Source organism: Mytilus galloprovincialis, chromosome 1 (genome assembly GCF_965363235.1).
Source record: "Mytilus galloprovincialis chromosome 1, xbMytGall1.hap1.1, whole genome shotgun sequence".
Lineage (NCBI taxonomy): Eukaryota > Metazoa > Mollusca > Bivalvia > Mytilida > Mytilidae > Mytilus > Mytilus galloprovincialis.
Genome location: NC_134838.1, coordinates 124021442 through 124035271, shown reverse-complemented (window position 1 = coordinate 124035271; position 13830 = coordinate 124021442). Strand labels below are relative to the sequence as shown.

General features: G+C 33.1%; 1 protein-coding gene across 3 annotated transcripts in view; it reads right to left on the bottom strand.

Moving 5' to 3' along the window:
- The window catches only part of LOC143056919 (choline transporter-like protein 1), a 40529-nt gene extending 29413 nt beyond the window's left edge, over positions 1 to 11116 (bottom strand). The window contains exons 1-6 of one of the 3 annotated variants that reach the window (XM_076230131.1): positions 11034 to 11116; positions 6809 to 6916; positions 5308 to 5450; positions 4644 to 4880; positions 1118 to 1232; positions 717 to 780 (exon numbers count right to left, since the gene is read on the bottom strand). In XM_076230131.1, coding sequence (XP_076086246.1) covers positions 717 to 780; positions 1118 to 1232; positions 4644 to 4880; positions 5308 to 5450; positions 6809 to 6916; positions 11034 to 11051 — 685 coding nt within the window. In that variant the 5' untranslated portion in view covers positions 11052 to 11116. Of the gene's footprint in view, positions 1 to 716; positions 781 to 1117; positions 1233 to 4643; positions 4881 to 5307; positions 5451 to 6808; positions 6917 to 10997 lie in introns of all 3 variants that reach the window. The other 2 variants (XM_076230113.1, XM_076230123.1) reach the window with 2 other exon arrangements.
- Positions 11117 to 13830: the final 2714 nt, after the last annotated feature.

Sequence of the window (13830 nt, the reverse complement as noted above, 5' to 3'; positions counted from 1 at the left end):
CGACTGATGTACCCATATTTTGACTATTTTATTTATTGTGTCTGTTTAGTTAACGCATCGATGTAAATATAACGGAATTTGATGAGACTGTCATCAAAGTGAGAGGGTTAGCGCTATAAAACCAGGTTTAATCAACCATTTTCTACATTTGAAAAATGCCTGTACCAAGTCAGGAATATGATAGTTCTTGTCCATTCGTTTTTGATGCGTTTTGTTATTTGATTTTGCCATGTGATTATGGACTTTCCGAATTGATTTTCCTCTAAGTTCAGTATTTTTGTGATTTTACTTTTTGCGTAAGATATTGTTTCACAATATTACATATTTCCATAAAAGGTTTTTAGATATTTTGTTCCTGAAGGCATTTTGATACAAATTTCAATTGAAATTTGGCATTTACTTTTAAAATGTCACTTTATAATACATATGTGTACTAAAGTATACGTTTCAAGTCGTTCAACTTTATGGTAAAATTCCGTAAATTAGAACTTTTATCTAATCAGTGAAGCACAACTAAATTCATTGAAGGTTAGAATCAGTGTGAAAATGTGAACCAAATCTCATGCTGATTTGACCACAATTTCACGGGAAAATAAGGATAAGAGATGGACGAACGAACGAACTAAAAGATGTGCGCACAGAACCATTACATACTCCTCCTACTTTCGTAGGTGATGCATACAAATTCCGTAAAATCAGGAAACAACTATGATTACCAACAGATATTGCACATAGATATAGTATTTCCTTCCATGTATTTTTCATGTCAGATACAATTTTCTGAAAGATATAAAAGTATTATACAAATGACAGAATATATTGACATTAGCTTGTTGACATAAGTTTTACTTTAGAATCTAAACATATGATAAGATTATATATCCCAAAAGGGAAAGGGAAAGGAAATGTTTGTTTCTTAGAATTTAATCAAAATAACTGTATGTTTAATATGAATACAATGAATTCGTGAACATTAAGGAGCATAGCAGATTTTGTTTTGAAACTTTGGCAACACCAGGATAAATATAATTGCACAAAAAAGGACTGATATGATATAGTCCAAAGATAAAAAAAAATAACTTAATTTTGTTTACACCTTACATTTTATCCTTTATACCTTGCTTATGTCTCCTCCTACGGTAACGCTACTTAACACTGATGTAAACGATCTTGCCATCGTTCCTGCCAGGTTGACTAAGACTTCTGGTATACATCTATTGAACACGCTTACACTAAAAACAAATATATTAAAATGTATTATATTGAAGAATAAATCGACTTGGAATTCATCTACAAGAGAAACTATTTCCTCTTTTTTTTTACTATCTAATCATTTTACATGCAGTTGTCTGGATGTTTAATGTCACTCACGAAAAACACTGACACATGTTTTTGCTTTCAACTGAATTTAGTTACTTATAAAACTACTATAGGGTAACCAAAAGTTAGTCCAACATGATATATTACACCATGGCTAAAAGAAAAGACAAACATTAGTCAATATATTACAACAAATAACACTGGCTGCGTTAGCTTGGTATCCTCGTGGTATGTACAATCCAACCAGTAATGATACCGATCTAATGGATGAAAATTTGTATTCTTTTGTGACGGTTGTAAACGAAAAACCGTACCTAAATTAATATCTGTAAAATCCCAAACTGACGACAGTAACTTTTAATACAAAACTAATTCTATCATCGTTTGTATTAAAACGAAATAATTCTTATCATTTTTAAATAGAGAAAAGAACTGACTCGGTATCTGTCTTGAGAAAGGCACGAACTGAGATTCAGCTAGTTTATGTTGTGTCGTAGTTCTCCTCTTATATTTCATGCGTTTCCGTCAGTTTTAGTTTGTAACCCGGATTTGTTTTTTTTCAATTGATTTATGAATTTCAAACAGCAGTATACTACTGTTGCCTTTATTTTTTTTGTTAACCCTCAGTTATCAAACTTTTTACTATCTATCAGCGTAACAGCAACAGATAGATAGAAGAAAAATACAATAAAATTCGGTAGAGATGTCCGATACTTATTCCAGTGTCTTTGACACATGTTTCTGAAATTACTTCATCATGTATATGATCAACAAAATGTCAGGAAAACATCAATTGGAAAATATTTTATTTCAAAACATGGTCATGGATTACGTTTTTGTGGTCCGAGTATAAAGTTGTGACGTTATAAAGACAAAATGGAAAACTTCATTAATATCTTTTAGGCTTTTACCTAGAATTTGACATAAGCGGTCATCTAAGACTTCTAAGTTTCAGAATATATAACAAACGAGACGGTTTTAATTTTGAAATTGTCTATTCCCCCACTATAGTAACAATATACCAACTTTACCTACATACGTAATATACATGTCCCAACTGTTTCAGTATTCAAAAGCTTGCAGCTGCTACACCGAGTTTATAAAATGTCAACAAAAGTTATTGAACAAGGGTTATGTCAAACAATGTCTCGTCCTTTTCGTTCAAAAAAGTTGATCGGAAGCACCCAGACCTTGTTGATAAAAGTTCCGTATAACCTTCACAAATAATACATGATGGTCCTGAAGTTTAGATCTTAGGTACTGACGTTGTTTATCATCTTATTTGCGTGTTATAGTGGTCCTTTTTTTTTTTTGTCTTTTTAAATTATAACTTTAACTGTTACCTCTAATTTTGGGAATATCCGTTTGACGTGCCTCGGTACTTATACATCCTGTCATTGTGTTATTATGCTATGGGAATTGTTGTTTTCTTGTATTTCGTTCTTGCTTATGTGCTTTGTGGCACAAGACACTTTAGTGATAATTTTTTAACTAACAGGGAACATTTTGGCGAAAACATTATACCCCATTTCAGCGCAGGATTATTTCATACACCATTGTTTTCGATAAAATTGAGAATGGAAATGGGGGATGTGTCAAAGAGACAACAACCCGACCATAGAGCAGACAACAGCAGAAGGTCACCAACAGGTCTTCAATGCAGCGAGAAATTCCCGCACCCAGAGGCGTCCTTCAGCTGGCCCCTAAACAAACATATACACTAGTTCAGTGATAATGAACGCCATACTAAGCTCCAAATTGTACACAAGAAACTAAAATTAAAAATAATACAAGTCTAACAAAGGCCAGAGGCTCCTGACTTGGGACAGGCGCAAAAATGCGGCGGGGTTGAACATGTTTATGATATCTCAACCCTCCCCCTATACCTCTAGCCAATGCAGAAAAGTAAACCCATAACAATACGGACATTAAAATTCAGTCCAAGAGACGTCCGAGTCTGATGGCAGAAGATGCAACCAAAGAAAATAATCAAAATGACAATAATACATAAATAACAACAGACACTACTAGCAGTTAACTGACATGCTAGCTCCAGACTTCAATTAAAATGATTGGAAGATTATGTCTTCATCATATGCATATCAGGCACAATCCTTTCCGTTAGGGGTTTAGTATCATACCATCATAACTTATATAAGAAGAACATAACCCGTGTCATGCCAACAACTGGTTTTTAAATAAATGTGTTTAGTTCCGATGCGAAGACCCTATAAGTGAATCAATATTAACGCCAAAATATGCAATCTTTAATGACTTGGCGATAGTCCATTTTAGAGCAAACTCACCTGGTTGAACAAAACTCATCATACTAAAACCACGAACAGTAATTTATGCTGTTTGCATATACAGTTTGGTTAATCATGGAAATAACGTTTTTAACTATTATTAAATTGAAAACAGCATAATTTATCAAAACAAAAAGTGGAGATGAATGTACACCTAAATATAGACATATCAAGAAAATGAAGTTACTGCTCCAATTTTATGAACGGTATTGCTCAGGGGGTATATCAAGCGACCTTAAAAAATGATAAAAATTTCAGGCCAGAACGGACTTGTAACAACTGTGTTATAACTTTTAGACTTTGTTGTGATCAGCATAACATTTTTTTTAATTGTGCTTTTTTTATTGTTTTGAAATTTATTATTCATAATTTCGGTCGGTAAAATGGGCATTGACAATTTCCCTTTTCACTAAAAGTTGGTATAAAATTTTTCGCTAAAATGGGCATTGATCATTCATCTCTACGCTAAAATTGGTTATAACTAGAAGTTGGCGATAAAACGTCCGATCTTTTTAACTAAAAAGTCCGCCGATGCTTTGTCTATATGCCTTATTGTTTGGTTTTGTTGATATATTTGTTTGTTTTTATAGTGAAGATTAAAACACAATGTAGACTGTCGTACCCCTATTTTTGACTTTTTAAAATTTTTTACCTATAAAGTTAACATGTCTGTTTGTTTTGATCACACATCGTTAATATAAGAAATTTTATGCGACTGTCTAACAAGTGAGAGGATGATGATGGGAGCTTTTTACGACCTTAACTGCTATACATAGTTAGAGGATTGGCTAGCTATAAAACAAGGTTTAATCCATTGTTTTCTACAATAGAAAATGCATGTACCAAATCAGGAATATGACAGTTGTTATCCATTCGTTTGAAGTGTTTGATGTGTTTGAGCTTTTGATTTAGCCATTTGATTATAGGGACAGACTTTCCGTTTTTAACTTTCATCGTAGTTCTGTATTTTTGTTATTTAAATTTTAGATATTTTGATGTCCAAAGAAATAAGCTTACTGCTTAGTTATAGGTGGAGTAGGACATATTTGGTTATCTGACACATAAGACAAGGTATCATATCTACAGAGGTTGATTCCAGAAGTGTTCCGATATTCATCAATAGCTGAACCATCTACCAACGTATCATTTGGGCATCCCGACACACACGTGGAAATGTAGATACTTTCATCAAGTACCGGTAGTCCTGTATTAATCTGGGAGGTAAAATACGTCTGGTCGAAGTAAAATTTCTTTCTGAAACATAAAAAGAAATAGCTATATATATATAAATTATAAGAGAAATCAAACAATTAATGACCAATGGACAACAAATGAATAACATTAAATAATCGCATAGATTTAATCATGAAACACTACAAATAGCTAATTTTGGCATCTGCATCAGAGCAATCCGAAAAAAAACTGTTCAATGATGAATTCTATTAAATTGCATATTTTAAACATTTAATAGGCGTTGAAACTTCATGACAAAGTATTTATTTTAGAGATAATGGTTTTTAATTTGTCCCTGTTTTGAGGTCCTCATATGCCTCTGTATTGTCTCTTTTCATTGCTTCTTTTGTCCATTTAAGTTGTATTCCTACTTGCTCGATAAAAATCTCGACTTCAAAATCAAGATGTCTATCAACTGTATATTTATAAAGTGAACTATTTGACTTACACCTTCCCAATCATGTTCCGTCCAGACATTGGCGCGCCTGGAATCAGCTTGTTCTCACGGTTACAAATATTTCCCCAGCTATCTACACCGTAAATCATTTTATAAGGGTCACCTTTATTAATCCCTATGTATGCCACATAAACCTGAAAAAATATTGTAAGTATAAAATCAATTCTATCAAAATTACACTATTAAAATTCAGGAAAATGAGATAAATATTGTCTTTATGTATATTATTTCCAAAAAAACCCACTCTTATCAATAGCACCAAATAGCGAAGTACTAAGAGTTGCTTGTTTTTCTCTTTAAAAGGATTCGCAAATTTAGAAACAAACTCAAATTCAAAGGTAGAACATATTTCGTCTCGTACCCGTGTACAAAAAAAGGTAGCGTCTTCTACTATAATCTTAAAAAAAATAATTAATAAATAAAAAAGATTTACCATCAAGTTTGGAATTTGTTTTAAACCTGCGGCAATAATCCCCGAAAAAATCCGTTTGGCATGTACGTTAGAAAATGACGACTATATTTTTCACACATACGAGGAACAAATCTATGGTCATATGTAACAAGATATGAGACATTATGTCCTAACTAATAAACGAATAGTTTTCTATCAAAACCATGGTCAAATAAATGCTTTGTGTGTAACAACCCCCTTAGTATCAAGGAAATCATGATTTGAACGTTAACCTAACCCTTGCAGCAATTCTTTGAGTATGTGGTATCTTGCAAGGCTTAATTTCTATATTTCTATATTTCAGGAATGTGACAGTTGTTTTACATTCGTTTTATGTGTTTGAGCTTTTCATTTTGCCATTTGATATAGAGGAACCTTTCGTTTTGAATTTTTCTTGGAGTTCGTTCCTATTTTGTTTTGTTTTGTTTTGTTAATTATTTTACTTTAATTTTTCTGTCCCCATCAAATGTACCTCATACAGATGCATTCCAAATGTCAGACCCTCAATGCCAGTCGATCTCTATTATTGAATTATTGTTGAATTGATCTTATCCTGAACAAGCATGACATAGTTGTCTTTTGACTTTAGGCTAACAACAATCAATCAACTTAATGATTTTGGTATTCGCGATTCGATGCGTCCGACCATTACCCGGTTAACTGGTTAACTATTCGCGATTCGATGCGTCCGACCATTACCCGGTTAACTGGTTAACTATTCGCGATTCGATGCGTCCGACCATTACCCGGTTAACTGGTTAACTATTCGCGATTCGATGCGTCCGACCATTACCCGGTTAACTGGTTAACTATTCGCGATTCGATGCGTCCGACCATTACCCGGTTAACTGGTTAACTATTCGCGATTCGATACGTCCGACCATTACCCGGTTAACTGGTTAACTATTCGCGATTTGATACGTCCGACCATTACCCGGTTAACTGGTTAACGAGGATAAAATAAGTGAGCATATCATCAAACACTGAAACTAGATAAATATTCTAATGATTCCATAAAACATTACATTATACTTGTATTACCATTCCAGCTAAATACAGCACCAATATAATAAGGAAAAGTACATCAGTACAACTACGATCTGTCAGTGGGCCATCATCTAGCGATGTATCCTCTTCTTCATCTTTCTTCTTGCATATAAGTAAACAATTGTATCATATAATTATGAATTTCAAAAATAGTTTTAACATTAATGAGAATGCTCTTATCAGTTGTACATGTTGTAAGTAAGACTGACGGAAGAATAGGAATCGGCAAGTGTGCATATTGTTATGAGTTTACTTTTCTACATTGGCTAGAGGTATAGGGGAGGGTTGAGATCTCATAAACATGTTTAACCCCGCCGCATTTTAGCGCCTGTCCCAAGTCAGGAGCCTCTGGCCTTTGTTAGTCTTGTATTATTTTTAATTTTAGTTTCTTGTGTACAATTTGGAGCTTAGTATGGCGTTCATTATCACTGAACTAGTATATATATTTGTTTGGGGGCCAGCTGAAGGACGCTTCCGGTGCGGGAATTTCTCGCTGCATTGAAGACCTGTTGGTGACCTTCTGCTGTTGTTTGTTCTATGGTCGGGTTGTTGTCTCTTTGACACATTCCCCATTTCATTCTCAATTTTATATGTTATATACAAATTGTAAAGTTGTACAAATTACAATTTGTACAGAATTGTTGTACAAATTATCTGTGTTTCATGAACCTCTTAACACATTTAGATGATGCAAGCACACAGTCTTTTGTTCCGCATGATTCTGCTGTATTTACATGACTACAAGATACATTCTTATACTGAGCACTGATACAAAAGACATTATAAGAACACAAAAGACTTTTTATGGATATGATTTTGGTGTAAGGAGAAAAATAAAAATAGAACTTAAACTATTTAAGTGTCCTTATTTCCAGTTAAAGGACAAGGAGAATAGCATTAAAAGTTAGGTTGAAGTATATGAATTTAAGAAATTTAACTGGTACATTTCAGGCGATAAACTTGTATCACCTGGTGCAAAAAGGTATGTGACAAAAAACTTATAACTTGTACAAACTTACAACTTGTACACAACATATACATTTATTTGCTATATAGCAGATATTACACATTTAAAAAAAAGAAGACTTTGTGTGATTGCCGATGAAACAAATATCCTCCAGAGGCTAATTGACGTGGTTTTGAGCATGTTTTCAAGTTTGAGAGGTCCAGAAGAAAGTTGCCTCCAACAATTTCATTAATGTTTTGAATATTCAAAAACAAATAAAGTCTTTAACATTGTCGGATAGTCGGTAAATTTCAAAATAAATACTGGGATCGACCGATATAATCCCCTTTTCTCATTTGATTAAATTTTGAAATGTTTTAATACAAAAATATACGCATACTAGGTGATAAAAACAAAAATATATTTTATTAAAGTGTCACATACTTGTCTATAGATTTTCATACATATTATATACATTGCACAATAATAAAATAAGACAAATACCCAGCCTAGATAGGCTTATGAGACACTATATATACAAATATATATCTATTTAACAAAAATAAATTGAAAAAAAAATAGTAAAATGTTAAAAATGTTTAAAATTATCCGGATGTTTCGACGTTACGCGCGATGTTCGTACATGTAAGCGTAACACAACGTCGCGAATATTTCGTATAAATGTTCAAACCAAAACTTCGACTGAAACGTTGTTTTAAGCAAATGCGACATTCTTGTAAGACTCCGCAAAATCGACGGTGCTTTTTAACTACCCATTGAAAATTGATGTATTTTAGATTTTTGAAAACTTAAGAAAATTACATTTAAAAAAATCATAAAATTCTACCATTATAAGAGCACTGATAAGGAAACAATTGACGTAAATTTGAGTTGAGTTCGTTTTTACGTCAAAAAATGGCAGTGCGACAACCTTGTAAGCCTTTGAAAAATCGCTCATAAATTACCATATATCATTTTTCAGGACATTTATCTTTAAATTCATTTATATCGGTAGCATGAATAGACTACAGACTTTAATTACTGTCGAAAATACGCGCGAGTTCGAATCTTTCATTAGACTCTCGTTTTTGAGAGGATAACATATCGCAAGTTAAAAGTTTAAAGTTATGATATGAGTTATCTTAAGTTAACATAGTGGTCAGTGGATTCTTGAAAAATAATCCACTGTTAGAACAATAGACTGACGTCAGAGAAATGGGTTAATTTGATAGACGTAATTTTACACCAGGTGAAATGTTCTGTTCTGTTCTGAAATGACGCCGGTATGATAAAACGAATTTCCGTGGTCACCTGTGACACAGATATAAAAAATTGAGAATTGAAATGTGTCATTGAGACAACACCCCGACCAAAGAGCAGAAAACACCATAAGGTCACCAACACAGCGATATGTTCCGGCATATAGCACCATTGTGAGCAGCAAACCTCTAGCAAGGAAACTATGAAAGGAATGGTATCTTTATAGTTAATAATTTTACATCAAAAGGTCTAAGATTTCACTTTTGGTAGACAAAATCACCTCGAATACTGTTTATGTCTGTCACAGTCTTCGTTAGTCGACCGAAATTTCGAGTTTGTTTATGTTGACCGGTTCACACAGTTTGGACTCGAGCATATCTGCATCTGACGATCTCGTTTAGTGTTTGTGATACACTGGTTTCAGAGGCAGTCCTTCACCCCTTATAATACATATATAATATTATACTTTTCAAGTTACAATCAGTCCCATTCCTAGCGTTGCCGTGTTAATGTACCCCTTTTTCAAAATCTGCTTTTATAGTTGGTTTAAACGGGTCGTGCACAGCGAACAATAGGATACTTAATTTTTACATCAATGAGCTAGGTACCATTTGATTTTTAGGGGGGAGGAATTTGAAAACAAGAATGTGTCCATAGTACACGGGTCTCATTCGTACTATCATTTTCCATGTTCAGTGGACCGTGAAATTGGGGTCAAAACTTTAATTTGACATTTAAATCAGAAAGATCATATCATAGGAAACATGTGTACTAAGTTTCAAGTTGATTGGACTTCCAAATTCGTCAAAACTACAGGCTAACCAAAAAAAAAACAAAAAAACTTTAACCTGAACATCACACTATAATATTTCTATGTTCAGTTGACCATGAAATCAGTTGGGGTCACAACTTTAATTTGGCATTAAAATTAGAAAGATGTACAAAAAAGGGCAACACGACAGATACCAGGATTCAATAAACTGAGCTACCCGGAAAGACTGAAAAAACTCAAGCTGCCAACATTGTCATATAGAAGGGTCCGAGGGGACATGATTGAGACATATAAGATACTAAATGGTAATTACGATCCAGAAACAAGTTCATTCCTTAAATTAATTTCAAGCACTGAAAATAGACATAGCACAAGAGTAAACAGTAATAAAATCATTCACCAACGATTCAAAACAAGTCTGAGGAAAAACAGTTTTTCTGTAAGAATAGCCAAATTATGGAACAAGTTACCAGATAAAGTAACTAACGCGCCATCTATAAACTCATTCAAAAATAGACTAGATAGATACTGGGAGTACGAAGAAATCTATTATTCTGATTATCGAGCTGAATTAACCGGAAGCAGCATCAGAAATAATGGAGACAATATTCAATTATATGAGTCTGGTGAAGAGGAACCGTGAGGATCCTGTACCGGAAAACATCATTAAGTATCATTAAGTAAGTATATCATGGCATGGGGAACATATGAGTTCTACCTTGACCAAAAACTGTAACCTGAAGCGGGAAAGAACGGGCGAACGGACGGACGGAAGGAAGGACGAACGGACCGGCACAGACCACAAAACATAATGCCCCTCTACTATCGTAAATGGGGAATAAAAAAATGCCTGAGAAAATTGTAAATTCCCCCCAAATGTCAGCTTCCTTATATGGCTTATAACATGTATTACTTCGCCGTTTTTCAGCAAAAGCCTTATTAAAAATGAGACAAGAAAGGTAAACCTTTATCTTCTAAAAGATATCAAGATCATTATTTTGTTATCTAGGACTATTTTGATTGTAATTTGTAAACTGCACGACTGAATGTACAAATTGAAATGGTTTTTTTTTTTATAGAAAACAAGTGCATGTGCCGTTGTTGGGTTTTTTTTAGGTTGCGAAAAGAAAATGTCGTTTTACATAATTTATAAGGAAATAATTCCTTATTTCTAATTTATATGAAGATACACGTAATCAATATACCTGACCGTCTAATGGTTTCACTTTTGTAACCCATACCTTTCCACAGCAGGGCATTTTTATTATGAAAAACGTCAATATAGTTTGCGTGCTGACGTCACGGCTTAAAAAAGGGGTTGCACTAATGACAGGACGACTGCCCGGATAGTGACAGGACGGTTGACCGGACGAGATATAAATAGTTATAACTTTTTTGTTATTCATTAGATTTGTTTGATATTTGTAGACCTTAAAGATATTAAAATATATGTTATGAAAATCAAACAAAATAAGTGAAAAAAAATATTTTTGAGCAAATAAAGTTGACCGGACGGTATTCAAACTCGCCGTTATAAGCTATACATATATTCAACTAGTCGGCAACAAGTGTTAATATCTCTTTTGTTTTACAATATTTGTCCAAGAAATTCAGGAATCTGTGAGATTTGTAAATAAATTATTCGAAAATATAAATTTATAGTTAAAAAAAAAGTTTTTCTGCTAAAAAAGTTGACCGGATGGTATTCACATTTGCCGATATATGTTAAATAAATATATTGAAATGATCAACACAAGTGTTAATATCTCTTTTGTTTTACAATATTCGTCCATGAAATTCAGGAATCTATGAGATCAATAAATATATTATACGAAAATATAAACTTCATGATAAACAAAAATGTTTTTCTGCCAAAAAAATTAACCGGTCAGTGTTCACATTCGCCGATGTACACGTTGATTATACGTGTATGTTGATAAAAGAAATTAAGGATTTACGATATTTAAGCAGCTGATTTGAGTCATGAAACTGCGACATCAATAAATATATGATATGAAAATATAAACTTTCTTCAAAATAAAGTTGACCGGACTGAATTCACATTCACATTTAACAGAGACATATGAAACAAGAGATTCGCAAATCTAATAGAGTCTGTAGTTGTAATTTATGTGTCTTGTTTTAAATATATTAACAAGATCGACACAATAACTCTTTTTTATTTCCATTAAATCAAAAATTCTTGTCAAGCTTTGCTTTCTTAGCGGAAGGTGGAGCTTAGAAGTATCTGAATTGATGAACTTGACTGCCATTAGCACCATACAGCCTTCTGTTTTGAAGGTGTTTTTAACTTGGCTGGTTTTTTCAACTTGGCTGATGTCTTTTACCAGTAACCTGACTGGTGTTTTGGAGCCTGAGGTCCCAAGGGTAGGGACACTCAAATAATTGTGCCTCCTATATATTATAAGAGTCCGCAAAACTCTCAGGATTCACAATTTTGCGTACTATTTTTTCATAGCTTCAGGGCCGGGGTCTTGAACGGTCGCCAGATCCCTCACCGAATGGCGAATATATTTTGTTTCACTTTTAAATGAATCTAGTTTAGTCCCTGAATACAGTAGAAACGGATTCTATAGTAATCAAACTTTGAAGAGAAACTGTGATTTTTTTATAACTGAATTTAATCCATGTCAGCTATCTAGTTTTATTTGAGATTTTGTATTGTTTAATTAAAAAAAATAAAAAGTGCATGCAATTCACTGTAATCTTTGATTGGATTCTAATTGCCAACTAATTATATAAGTTAATTCAATTAAATGAATTTGATGTCTCAGGTGTGAGAACTTAAATGACATGATTATTGGCTTGATTGGTGATTACGACAGGTGTCAAAATTAGATAGTAATCTTAATTAAATAATAAATATTTTAAATATCAGGGGCCGTGTCAATGAAAGTATCCTAGGATATGTCATAAGATATGTCTTAGGACGTTATTTAGGATGGTCTTAGGACGTGTCTGAGACATGTCTTAGGATGTAAAACAAAGCTGTCTTAGGACAGTCCTAACTACGATGGTCCTAGGACCATCCTAACACATTTTTTTAATTGAAAAAATATGTTAAGATTGCTATGACATAGATTTAATGGTATTTTAGTATCTATATGTATAAAGAGAGGGAGGAGGACTTTTATATGGAAAACAATTAACGCAAAATAAAAGTTCAAGATTTAACGTTATTCTAATAAATAACGTTGTTTAATAATATGATAAAAGATATATAAATGAATTTAATACGAAAACAAAAGTAAATAGTCACGAAACTTTGTTAAATGCGATATTCGTGCTGCAATTTTAGTCGATAACTAGTTTTGTCCTTAGGTCCACTGGATTTTATTACATGTATCGAATGAGGATTAGTTAAAAAAAAAAGTCATATTTCCCCATTTTTAAATTAATATTACACCGTTTTTAGTTTAGTCGCAAAAATGTTGCTTTAATGCTTGTATGTTTTAGGCTTCAAAAAAGGCAGCACGAAATAATCTCATGTCATACAATTAAATCTTTAACAAAAATTGAAAAAAAAATTGTTGTATTAATTTAATTCTCATAACAGTATGATAGTTTAATATTGTATATGTATTTTTAGTATTGAGTTTATGCCATATTTGTTGTATTTATTACGTTTTAGGACATTGTAACCTTTAGGACTATCCTAAGACACCTATTTGTATGTCCTAACTTTAGGACCAAATTTAGGACATATCTTATTTTAGGAGACTTTCATTAACCTGACTTAAGACTAAGACGTGTCCTAAGACCATCCTAAGACATGTCCTAGTCCTAGGACAGCTTCGTTGACACGGCCCCAGGTCTTCTAGTGTGCTGGACGTGTGTGGTGAACTTACCCAGGTCAACATTTTGGGCTCAAAGTTTTTATTATAAAGTGTATATTTATAAAGCTCACAGATTCCTTAATTTCATGGATAGATATTTAATATGTGTCTGATCAGTACAATATATTTAAAGCATATATCGGCAAATATGAATTCCGTCCGGTCAACTTTATTTGCTCAA